Here is a 13,607-nt window from a genome sequence, read left to right as displayed (position 1 = left end):
ATATTAGTGGCTCTACTTATCAAAGCTGTCAAAGCATATCTGTTTAGCTGTGAACCTAGAAGGCTCAGATCAGCCTCCAGATGACACTACATGCAGGACAAAACCCTTCGGTGATCACCAACATTATGTTGTAGGATTAATGTCAGTTCTATATTGGAGTGCATGCCCATACTTGATAACAGTAATGACTCTTCTTCTCAAAGTGAAAGCAAAAGCACAGAGTATGCTTTGATCTGGTGATTATCAGGTTTGAGGCTGTGAATAATGATTATCTTCATTATGGATTAATCAGTTATTAAGTCAATTATCTTTCCAATTAATTCATTAATTGTTTGGTCTATAAAATGTCATAAAATAGTGAAACATGTCAATTACTGTTACAACACAAAGATATTCAGTTTAGTGTCATAAAAGACTAAACATACCAGAACGAACACAATTTTTTTTTCTTTTCCTCAAAAATGACTCTGATTATCAAAATAGTTGGCGATTAATCTAATAGTTGATGACTAATTGATTAATCCTTGTAGCTAATAAGGTTTGGAGACATTTAGACATCTATGCTAACACAATGCTAAGTTTAGTTGTAAAGAAGTTCTTTACACATCTGGGGAGTATGAAGCAGTTGTTCCAACAGCTTTTTAAGGACTATATTTAAATTTGGATTTCGTAGCAGGTACACAGGTTAACATAGTAACTGGAATACTGTTGAAACTATAGTTATGTGAACTAGCATCTAAACAAACTTAAGCTAGCAGGAAGCTAACACTAAATACAGTATAACAAACATGGATCTAAATAAAATGTAATGTAATCAATAGATTAGACTTTGATCTGTTTGTTCATTGTGGTTATTTTCAAAAAGAATGCCTTATATAAAATAATCAAGCTACAGTGCAGACAGAGAATGCTATCACGGTGTCTTGCTATACAGTCTGGCTGCAATTATGTAATACATTTTTATTCTTATATAATATTTGATGTACAAGTTCATTGCAAGCATAAAAAGCAAGAATAGTTATTTTTGTATTATTTAGTTGTGCAATCTCCAAAAGGGAATAACCTACAGTAGATGTCTACATGTGTTTGGCCATGCTAGCGGTGTGGCTCTATGGATGGTAATGTCTGTCCACTTTGGTCCAGACTGAAATATCTCAACAAATGGGTGGACTGCAATAAAATTTGGTGAAGACTTCCATAGTCCCCTCAGGAACTAACTAAATAACTTTGGTGATCCCTTTCATCTAGCACCATCATTGCGTCAAGAACCTACAGATCACCAAATCAATGCTTACTGGGTATAATCATGAATGGAAAGAAGGTTACATTGATCTTAGTCTGCAAAAATCTATATTTAATAATGCTGTTCCCTTCAGATTTTTCCTTCACCCAGATAAATTCTTAGTGCTCAGAAGTTTAGATGCTTAAGTGAAATATTTTGAATTACAGAGTGTTTGTAAAGGAGTGAATATGCCTCTACAGTGAGTCTTCAAATCTACCGTTAGTGTTAAATTAAATACTTGGTGTTGAATAATATAAAACCTGACAATTTTCAAATTAAACTGACACTGCAATTAATGTACTATGCGTGTCATTAAAGGTGGAATCAGAGTGATAGTGAGCAAGAAATCACAGTTTTGAGGGCACTCTAAATGCATCTCTGGAGACCTTCTTGGCTCAGTGTTTGACTCCTGTATTGTGTTTTCTCTCCCTGCTGTCCTCTCCATCCACACACCACAGGTTACCGCTGTCCTTCTCCCTGGAGGGCCGAGGTGAAAACTTGAGTGATGTCCCCCTGTCTAAGAGTGGCCCCTCTCACTTTTACACCAACCTCCCCATCGAGCTCCCAGCGGGAAATCCTTGTCATGCGCCGAGTGCGTGGCACCAATAAACGCCGATGCCGGTGACGGCTCCTTGTGGCCGGGCGAGACTGAAGTGCTCTCAAATGTGGAATCAGTGTTATCGCTCAAAAATGGAGGTCATCCTGAAGCGGACTGTCTGGAACTCTTGTACATGTGATGCATTGCAATCGCACTCTTACCCTCCAAGCTATCAATTTCCTCTTTTAAGGTCTGCGTGTGTCACTTTTAGCTCATTGGATCAAACCTTGCATTTTTTTGGTAAAAAAGAAGCTCTAGTAGAAGTTATTAAAAAACGACCTTAAAATACATGTATCTACCATGTATCATAAGAAATTCACTACACACACACTCAAGAAAATGAAATCCACTGTGAGATAATTCTTCGGAATCAAATATTCATAAATATTCATTGACAAATTAATATACCGAGACATCAAAGCGTCATTGACCAAGGTCAGCGTAATACAGAGGTGTGTGTGTATATATGAGAGAAGAATGGTGAGGATTACAGTCGTAGCATTTCAAAAGCTTAAACAATTCTTCAGACAGGAAGTAACATCCCTAATATAGTTCTACCCCAGTTCTGTCAGCCAACACTCCTGCCTCTACGCCATCTCGCAGATATGCTACATCTACTGTAATAACATAAAGCATCAACAAAAACTGTCAAGTGGCTGTTGTGAGGAATTTAAATCAAAACCGGTGCTACTGTAGATAGCTTCATTATCTATAAATAACACCATCAAAAATTCTCTATCTGTGCACATCACATTCCTGGAGAAGTCTCTTGGTGGTGATACGATGGCACTTACTTTAGGAAACTGCTTGACTGGTATTAAAACTTTCTGGCCCAGTTTCATGTTCTTGTTGATGACGACATCGATGAACTTCTCCTCTTCCTTGTCCTCGTCTTTCTGGATTTTTTCGATCTCTGGAAACGAGGAGGAAAGGAAAAGTAATGAGTCAGTGTTGACAAACAGGAGATGTAAAGGTCTTGGCAGTGAAGGAAAATGTTCATGTATGGGGCCGTTTTTGTCCTCACTGAGGTTGAAACCAACGATTATCTTCATCATCGATAGGCTTTTTCACTGAGGATATTGGACGTGTCACAGGTCTAAATCATAAAAATAATGATGGCTTTATTCCATTTAGCCTCTTTGATTTCGGGGTATTGTGCATGCTGACTCATTGTCACACTGTTGTGGGTTATTGGGGCACTTGAATAGAACAGAGCCATGGTTAATATTATTAGTAACACCTGTGCTGTTCCTGATATGACAAGTCAGAAAGCCAAATGTAGTAAATCAACACTTTGGAAAATAAGCATATTTGCTTTCTTTACCAAGAGTAAGATGAAAAGCTGATAAGTCTATCTGCCTTTTTTACATTAGAGATATGTGTTGGTGAGGTTTAGAGGTGTTGGTGGGCATGTTTTAGAACCTTGTAGAAAGTCAGGGTAGTCAGACTTCATGCTAAGACAGGCTAATTAGATGCCATTTCCAGCCCCATACTAAATCAGAGCTGAAACAATCAGTCGTTTAACGGATTCATCAAGAGATAGAAAATAAATGGCAACCATAGTTGATTTAAAAGTCAATCGTTTCAGACATTTTTCAAGCAAGGACTCCAAACATTCTTTGCTCCCAGCTTCTCAAATGAAAGGATTTTCTGCTTGTCTCTGTTTTAGATCATTGCAAATTAAATCTCTAAACAAAACAAGCAAATCAAAGACCTTGGACTCAATTGTGCTGGGCATTTTGACCAAAGTTTAAAAAATGTGATGAGCTAAGAAAAGAAAATAAATAATGACAATGATAATGTGTTATAGCCCTAAACTTAACATGTGGATAAGATTGGTATTAATCTCATTTCACTTTCAAAAAGGGAGGAAAATATGATTTTTATCCCAATATATTAAACTGTTATTCCTTGAATCTGGAGACTTCTTCGTTATTGCTGTTTTAATCTGCTAATCCTCAGAATGTAAGAAACAAATTCCTGATCTGCAATTTTCATACAATTTTCAACATTTTTTCCCAAGCAACAGTCCAAACCCAAAGATATCCAATTTACAATGATAGAAAACAAATGTAAGCTTAATATTTGATGAGCTGGAACCATCAAATGTTTGGACGTTTGCTTGATAAATGAATTATGATAACTGCTGATTTATTTTCTTTTATTTGACTTATCATTTTCATGGACAATAGTGATGAAAGCCCTTTACAGGCTGTATTAAACACACCCTAACAACACTATTTTTATTGATAATAAATGTTATGTCCCCTCAGCATCAGTTGCTCACCTGTTGGCTAAGGCTCCATCACTGTAGTACTTTGTAATTGAAGCGGAGACTCTTCACAATTTACTTGCACAGACGCTACATGTACCTGAGTCCCTTTCATGTCCCTTATTTGAAAAATGATGTGGAGGACACTGGAGCTCGCACCCCCAGCTATCAAAAATATTGTCTGTCATGGTTCTTCTTTTTGGGTAGAGGTAGACTTTGATGTATTTGGAGATGTAACCTTGAACGTTTAATCACATGGATAACATCTGTGTTTCAGTGGCAGGGAAAATGTTTTTTTGCAGAGGAGGCAGCCAGAGAGGTGCGGGGAGGCTACGGCAAAGACTCGAGGCTAAAAGCCCAGCAGGGGAAAGGGTGAGGCAGAGGGCGAACTCCATCACAGATTTATTTCTCATGTGCAAAATGATTTTTTGAATGGGGGAGAGGAAAAAAAAAAAGATTACAGTGGTCGAATCATGAGCTTCTAGCTTTTCATGTTCATGGTTTAATACAGATTTTAGAAGATCGGTTCAGAATCAGATGAGAAGCAAAAAGGCTTTCCATCTGAAAATATGACCAACTTAAACATGTCCACATGCTCAAATCCAACACAACATCATATACACATACCCTTTGTTCAATTACACTACTTAGGAAATGAGCCGAGCGTATCAGCATTGCAAACTAGCAACTAAAAAGGCAATTGTGATTTTTCAACAAAGCTCGGCAGCATTACATTTGCCCAAAGTAATTAAACCTTTGATGTGAGTCTTAACAAGGATAAAAGAAGTATCAGTAAGATGGAGATATCTTTAAGCTTCAGTTTATCCCAAGGGGGGCAGAGAGTGCACACGTTCTGAGAAAAGAGACAACATTAATATTAATGCATCGCCTAGCAACATGCCAAGACAGAGTTTCTTCCCTCAACGAGGCGTTGTCCTCAAAACATTCAGGCTCTGATGTATTGGGGAGATTGTGACTGAGATTGTGTTTCAACTGCAAATCGTCAATTTTTCTTTTTTTCCCCTTTCTTGCTTCTTCTTCTCAAGCTTGCAGCACAATTTTTTCCGGCTTCCTCACAAAAAAAATCCAGCATTTCAAGTCCAAATAGACCCCAACATGGGCACAGCAATCAATCAGCAGGTGTAATAAGCAGCCAAACTGCAGCTTCAAATGAGCTCACCCTCTGAACATTGGTAAAACAGAATCAACTAGCGCAAATTTACTAACCACAGCTCTCTCCCTCTCTCTCTCTCAACAGATCTTGTTTGTGCTGTGGTTTATGAGGGAGAAAATGTGGCAACGTGAACTGAGAACCACCTCCATCTCCGAGTCATTAACAAGTGTTCAAAAGAAGGAGATTTAAACATGCATCACTGTCACGAGCACAATGGGCCTGCTGTTTGCTTTTTTTCCCTTCCCTGCCAGCTCTATGAGATTCTTCTCTGACTGAAAATGGATAGTGAAGAGCGTGATATTATAATCTGGTGGTTTTGAGAGGCACAGCACAAACCTTTTAGTGAATCAGAGCCAGGCAATGCTGAGACCCATTGAGAAATATCACCAGAGATAGAAAATCTCTCTTCCTCGATTGTTACGGTTCATGTCTTTTATGTGACTATACCCATCTACTGCTCAGCAACAATGTTGTGAAGTTATGTAAAGAACAAAAAGGAATTCAGTGGGTTAATACAGCTTTTAAAGCCAATGTGTCTAAGCTGCTCAGAGAACCCAGTGGACTGAATGAATGAATATTGAATTTGAAAGATTTTCTGTAGAAACTGTTGGTTCTGTTTGACCCTACAAGCTCTGGAGGAGCAACTTGGCCTAAGTAGTGTTGAATACCTGTATATCCCTGATGCTGCTAAAACATTTTGGATTTTTTTTTACTCCTAAACAGCAGCGCTTTCATTTGCTTTTATTGAAGTCTTGGAGGAGCTGCAAACTTGCAAAATCCTTCTATCCTTTTGATTTGTGAGGCTTAAAATTATTTTGCCTGTCCATCACTATTGTTTAGACTGAAATATATCTGCCATGAAATCTGGTTACTTGCATAAATGATAAATGTTTTAGACATAAGTGGTCCAGAAAGGATAAATGCTAATGACTTTTGGTGATGTCCTGATTTGTCTTGTCTTTCTAATATGAGGTTGACATTTGTGGACTAGAGTGAAATGTCTCGACAGCTATTGAATGAATTGTCATGAAATGTTGCACATACATTGATGTTTCCATCAGGATGAATTGCAATATCTTTTCATCAAGCAACATCATCAGGTTGAAATTTAAAATTGCCTATACTTTGCATTCAGCAAATGCTAGCCTGCTAACATGCTAAACTAAGATACCGAACCTTCTTACCTACAAAAAAAAAAAAAACCTTTCAAGAAAGGTTCACGATAGGTAAGGTTCATGTGAGGTTTCATGAACCTCACATGAACCTTTCATCTTGGTTGTAAAAACAAACATTTTGGAACCTCATAAATCAAAACCATTAAAACACAGACACCACATATGTTGCCTTCGAGGAGCATTAGAAAAATGAAGGAATAAAAAGAAAAAACATGTTTCCACAGCAACAGCGCTCATCAGGGAAACAAGATGTAAATACATATTCAGCAATATATTGGCCAAGTGTCTCCACTGGAGCCCATAGATCAGAGAGTCAAACAGAGTGAAGCATAACTTATGGAAATCTTCAAAATTCAATATTTTATTCATTTATTTCATTTGGGTCGGGCAGCAGCTGAGACTCATAGGCTTTAAAAGCTGACATCCTTTCATTCTTCACGTAACTCCACAAGTCGACATTGTCGGTGAGCGGTAGATAGCATAGAAACCGTAACAAATGCAAATGAGACTTTGTACCTTGGGTGACACTTCTCAATTAGGTTTTAAAGTGCTTCCAAAAACTTTTAAAGGTTTGTTTAAAACCTGTCTGATAGTCAGAGCCTTGATGTGTCTACTTAGTTGGACTTCTTGTTGTGGATGTTGGTTTGTTTCCAGATCTCAGCAATTAACTTCAATCATTAGTACAGTTTGGAGTGTAGATTTGACCCAGGTTGTAAGAAAAATGGACTTCATCCTTTCAAGCAGTACCCCTACTTTTTACACGAGTATCTGTGTTTCCCTGAGCTGTTCTTGTTTGAGGTTGTTTAAGGATTCTCCTGAATGAAACACGCCAACTTTACAACCTTTGTGCAGATCAAAAATATATTTGTAGTCTATAAAACACCTCCACTCGGGTAACAACATCTGAAAACAGGACACCATCCCAGCTGACTGCTTTTCTATAAGAAATTGATTCACTTAAAAGCAGCTCTGTGATTTAGGATCTCCCATTTAAAAATGCGTGCTGGAGAGTTGGCGACAGAAGCAATTGGGATAATAAGTCTACCAATTTCATGTAGAGAGGTGAGATACATCATAAATACAGTATCTGGACAGCAGGTGTACTTGTCACAGGGGACATTTACAGACAGAGGGGAGATTTACAACTAAAAGGATCACGTATCACTTGGTTATACATGCTGTAAATGCAATCCACCTTATTCTGACCTGTAATGCAAACAGAATACACCTTTTTTCTTTCTTCAGATTATAAATTCATGTCTTTAAAGCGGCTTGTCTACAAAAACAATCACAAATGTTTCATCTGCCTAAACCAGGAATTGAGTTCAATCCTGTTTTTCATTCTGTTTGCCCAAATCAACTTCTTTACATTTGCCGCAAATTGTCAGCAAATGACGAATTGAAACCTGAAACTGAAACGTGACCTGTCTCCTAAATTGCTAAAAGCAACTCTCTTATAGAAAAAAATCTTTTGCTGATTTTCTGAAATTTATCCCTGATTCTGACCTTGAATACATGAAGGTAAAAGGGTTTCGAGCACCCCTGTGGCTGAAAAGTTGAGGGACCCAATGTGAACCGCTACATCCCCTGTTTCATTCTGACAGAGGACCTCTGTTTTCTCACTTCATTTTCTGTCACCTCTCTGTTGTGAAAAGTAAAGTAATTCTCATCGGGCCTCTTTAGAGAAGTAAAAAATCTATCTACCATACCAACCACTCATGCCATGATGTGTTTTTATGATTTTAATGATATTCAGTGACTGTTTCCTGATGCTAAACACCAGTTGATGATAATGGATGTAAACTGTGGTATTTTTTATTTTAAATTCACCAAAAAACAGATTTTGAGTGTAAAAAATCCACTAAACACATACCAGAGCTCCTATATAACATCAATGTAATAGACCCAGAAAAAAGGATGGTCATGTTCTTTCATTCACCCAGTGCATACTGTACAATATCACAGAATGCAATGGGTGAACTACATAAAGCACTGCATCTATATGCACATATATACAGGTACATGTGTGCAAATGGGTGACATGATTGTGTTAGTCCTGTCAATAGTTTTATGCTGTTCTACAAATCAACAACATGAAAGGGACTCAGGTACATGCACAGTAGTGTCTGTGCAAGTAAATTGTGAAGTGTCTCCGCTTCAATTACAAAGTACTACAGTGATGGAGCCTTAGCCAACAGGTGAGCAAATGATGCTGATGGGACCAAACATTTATTATCAATAAAAATAGTGTTGTTAGGGTGTGTTTAATACAGCCTGTAAAGCTTTCATGGACTACTGTCAATTAACAGAAAATTAATCAGCAAACATCCAACATTTGCTGGTCTCAGCTCATCAAATACAATGATTTTTATTTGTTTTCTATCATTGTAAACTGGATATCTTTTGGTTATGGACTGGTTGGAAATAACTACGAAATGTAGCAAGTGAGAAAGAAGAAGATTGCTGACAATGTTTTGGTGAGAAAGTTTCATGTAAAAAACAACTGACTGAATGACTAATTGACTAATCATTGTAAGTCTATAATACATGCTTTTCATTACAGTATAAGGAATGTTTTCTTTTCACTTTTTGAACTCCCTTAGTTACATTTCCCATCACAGACTGGCAATAATATCAAAGTGGAGCGAGCCAGTGTTGCTTTAATTTAAATGTGAAAAATAGCATTAGGTCAGCAGTTCTCTAATAAGGCAGGCTGGGTGCCCTTAGTGGTGCCACTTTGGTAAACAATATGTGTGAACCAAAAGTTCACAGCTAACAAATATAATGAGAACTACACTCTCCCCGGTGTATGCGCTGATTCAAACACTAATTATCCAAGAGCTCACAGTGTCTTTGGATGTTCAAGGGATTTCTAACACCAGTTCGCGTCTCAAACTTTGAATTAACTCGACACAGACTTTGAATTATAGATCTTATGACACCTTTTGACGCCGTGATCGAATGCTGTGAAGGTAGCACGGAAATGACTGAAAACCCGACTCGTGTGTTCTGTTCAACAGAGCGAGGAGAGCCATATGAGGCTGTATCTTGGTTCAATTTAGCGGAACTGACTGGCACTTTGAAATTAATTGTACATAAAAAGTGTTTCATGCCACAATGTTATGTTAGTGGGCTCAACCCAAAAGGTATTTATATAGCTGTGGTATTTATCTAACTGTGGTGCCCCCTGGCAACATATGCTTCTCACAGAAACCTTTTAAACTGCAGTAAATGCAGGCTTTCAGCCTTTCTGTAGTATTAATAGACGTCCCTTTGGTCTAAAATAATAAGAAAAACATTTGACATTTCAATTAAGCAACATGGTATGGTATCTCTCACAGTCTTTGATGTAAAGTGCTATGTTGAGTTGCATTTGTTATGTCTAGGCGACGTTACCTGCATTCCTAATCATTACATCTTTTGTTCTTCATTTGTGTTTTATGAATATTATAATTTATTTGCACAGCGCTTCATTTCGCAACTACACATACTGGATGCACCTGCATAGGAAAGCTCAGCTCCCAGTGTGCTTCCTTGCGTAAATAATTGAATTGAAAATTGCTATACAGTGAGTTTCTCTTCTGCCTCAACAAGCATCTGAGGCAATAAAAACATATCTTGTCTAAATAGCACGATGGTAGTTTATCGGCAGCTTTCCGCCACTTCTTTTTATGCAACTGATGGCTGTACACTGCTGTCTGCCGCAGACCGACTCATTATTTTGTTGTTTTGCAATTACGGGTCAAATGAATGAAATACTCAAACAGGAATGTTGCATCATTATTCTCATTTTCCAGTTTCGATCCACCAGAACACGCTTATATAAACACAATAAAACGACAATGAGGTGACTCAGAAGTAGAAATTTTCAAACTTAATGTAAAAAAAACCAATCAAGATGGAAGCTTGTAAAACTTGTTGTATGCATGTAAAGGCCCTGAAAACCTATTCATAATTCACTACTTAGTATGAGCGCTGAGATCCTACATGGACACAGTTTTGGTTACTTCACAAGCTAATTTTTTATTTGTATTTTTGTCCTTGCGAAGGTGGGGTGTCATAGATTTGAAGTTTAGCTACATTAGAACAAAAATTAGATGGTGGCTGTGGGGCTGTAGGCTTATGTTGCCAGAGCAGTCAAACCTGATCAAAGCAAACCCACACAGTCTTAATGAAGCTCAATCACAGGTACACTATGGGGTATATGACCATTAGCGCCACTATGAAGTAGAGCCACAATGATTAGCTGATTAATTGATTAGTTGCCAACCACTGAATTAATTGCCAACCATTTTGATATGTCAACTCCAGCCATATTCAAATGCCTAATTACAGCTTCTCAAACATAAATCTGTGTTGGTCTTCTATATAGTAAACTGAATATCTTTGGGTTGTGGACTGTTAGTTGTAACAAAAGAAGACACTCGAGGACATCTCCTTGGACTATGGACCAAACAACTAATCGATTAATCGAGAAAATAATCTACAGATTAATCGATAATAAAAATAATTGTTAGTTGCAACCCTACTATGAAGCTATAAATAGGTCTCTGTTTTGATGGTTTCAGATGGCGCCATTCACACCCTGCCATGAGTTTCAAGCTGTTCTGCTGATTGACAGTTGGGGGCAGTAAAGTGCCAACAGACATAGCAATGCACCAACAAATGTAGTGAGAAGGAAAACTGATAGCTAGTACATATCGACGTAAACATGCAAGATGTAAAAATCAGCTGCTTTGTGATGAAGGAAATGCATTCAACATGTTTACACAAAAAAACCTTTAACTGAGTTTTTGAGTGTTGAACTTCTAGTAAATAATAACTATGAAGAGAACTCTATAGTAATTATTTAGTGTATAATAACTATGGAGGTGTCTTCCAAAGTAACCGACTTTTACATGCATTTTAATACACTGTCAATTTATTTCAAGTGACTGTACTGTTGCTGAAATACGGCGATTATCCCGAACATAAATAACCTTATTACTAGTCTCTAAATGACAATGACAACAGCTAAATCCTTAGTCATTTGAGGCATAACATATCCAAGTCCTCATCCGTGTCTAAAACCTCAAATCCAAATTGTATTTGCATATGAAAATGGAATTTACGGAGACTACTACCACTCCCCAGTTCAGTAAATAAGTACAAACAAAATGTTTCTTCATGCTGTAAAGACTAGACTGACTGACTGACTGTTGAGGGTTTTAGGCAGTATGGTCAGTGCCAGAAACAGTTTGCCCCACACACATTTCATGTGTGCTACTAGTGTGACCACACACATTTAGCGTGAATCATTGTGTCAAGGCTGTGACCCTTGAAAGAGAAACGCTAACGCTAAAAAAAAAAAAAGCTTCGACTCACTCCTGTCCTGCTGAAATCTCAATTTCACTCTGGCTCCTCCATTGCCTTGACAAGGTCAGGCTGGCAGCATGAATTCGTCTCGCCCCCTAATCTGGAGATTACATTCTCGGCGGCCGGGCAAGGCCCTCCCTCCTTCCCTTCCCTTTCTGCCTCTCTCCCTGCAACCCTGCCAGCCTGGCTCTCAACAGCGAGGTAACGAGCCAAGACCCGCTTACAGTGTAGAGATAATGTCCACGGATTAAGACAGAGAGCCCCTCGAGTGGTGCCTCTTTCATTTCGGTATCCAGCCTGTGAAGCATCATAAATACATCCAGCCAGTCGGGGATTCCATTCTGTGCTTCTCCGTGGAAGTCAAACTCCTGTCCTGTCCTCTTATGGAAGTGTATAGTAGCATATGATCTTAATCCGCCAAACTCAGTGGTATTGGATATATCGTTAGACAAATACAACAAGAACATTTTCACTGCGAAAACATAGGCATCTTTTGGGATGCTCTTGTCACCCGCGGGGTGAGTCACAATTTTAAAATGGTTGAATAAGAACATTAAAGTTCCCCAGAAAATACCCTTGGGTGGCTGAGGTTGTTCAAAGTGCACAAGCTTGTTTTTTAAGACCTTTAAGGATTCAACTCTCCTTAAAGAGTCCAGAACTGCTTCAAGCTTCTACTTCATGTGACATCATTCCATATACTTTGTATGTTATTTGATCATCTTCATGATAGTTGCAGGGTGCATGTATCCTGGCACCTGTTCATTTAAAGGCGTACTTACAAGAGGATTATTAAAGTGCTCCGAACCTGCCAGGATTTTTGATTTACAAATTTGCCCTCATCCATGAAAACATGAGCGGCTGCATTAAACAGTAAGGTGTGGTGGTATAATAGATGGTAGGACGTTTTCTGGGATAAGACATCAACTGTCGATGTCCTGCAAGTATCCAGCAGTGTTGTTTGTTTCCTAGAGGTAACATTTACAATTTTAATGCATTAGCAGGAGTTAGTAGGTATTTTCCCACTTATATGTTTCCAGAGTTCACGATCTTACACAGTTTTAGCATCCACATTTCCATAGAGCCAGTCAGGGAGGCAGATTGCTGTTACGTTAAGAAGAATCTGAGACACATGAAAGAACGTGCATGTGTTTGTGTGGATATGACTTTATCATCATAACCCGACTAAACATCTAAACATCAAAACCCACCTACTGCTACTCAGATGATAAAGATGTCAGTGGTGCAATGCAAACACTGGAAATGAGATCTATGATTTGGTAAAGTATAAGTTTTGATTGACAGCTTTTTCTGAGCTGTTATTAATGATAAACATAAACACCAATGTAAATGTTACTGCTAATGATAACAACTTGTAATAGAGCTGCCTCAGCCCCTTGTTACAAAAGTGTTAAGTGCATATATGAATCTTAAAATAAGCCATATTGTAAAATGTACTGAGTATGCAATTTGTACTATATGGTGGATCAAATAGTTTCAAATATCGTAAAGAACATTCAGAACTGTAAGTTAAAACATGCTGAATATGAAATGAGTTTGAGTTCCTTTAAAAAAAAAATGTGTATATAGGTTAACATTATTCCAGCATACATAATTCAAAGTATTTCTCATCATCAAATATTCTGTTTTCTCACAATAGATGACAAAACAGCAAACTGCCTTGAAGTTTCCACTGGAACAAACTTTTACAATTTAGGGATTTTACATCCTTAAAAGAAGTTAAAGACATAGTA

The 13,607-nt window shown here is 37.9% G+C and overlaps 1 protein-coding gene across 1 annotated transcript in view; it reads right to left on the bottom strand.

The window, feature by feature from the left end:
* khdrbs3 (KH domain containing, RNA binding, signal transduction associated 3) overlaps positions 1-13,607 on the bottom strand; it is a 112,476-nt gene that overhangs the window by 56,178 nt on the left and 42,691 nt on the right. Inside the window, exon 2 of the mRNA XM_062436238.1 lies at positions 2,675-2,793. Coding sequence (XP_062292222.1) covers positions 2,675-2,793 — 119 coding nt within the window. The remainder of the gene's footprint in view (positions 1-2,674; positions 2,794-13,607) is intronic.

This window comes from Scomber scombrus, chromosome 16, assembly GCF_963691925.1.
Source record: "Scomber scombrus chromosome 16, fScoSco1.1, whole genome shotgun sequence".
Taxonomy (NCBI): domain Eukaryota; kingdom Metazoa; phylum Chordata; class Actinopteri; order Scombriformes; family Scombridae; genus Scomber; species Scomber scombrus.
Note: the sequence above shows the minus strand (reverse complement) of the source record. Positions and strands in the feature narration are given on the sequence as shown.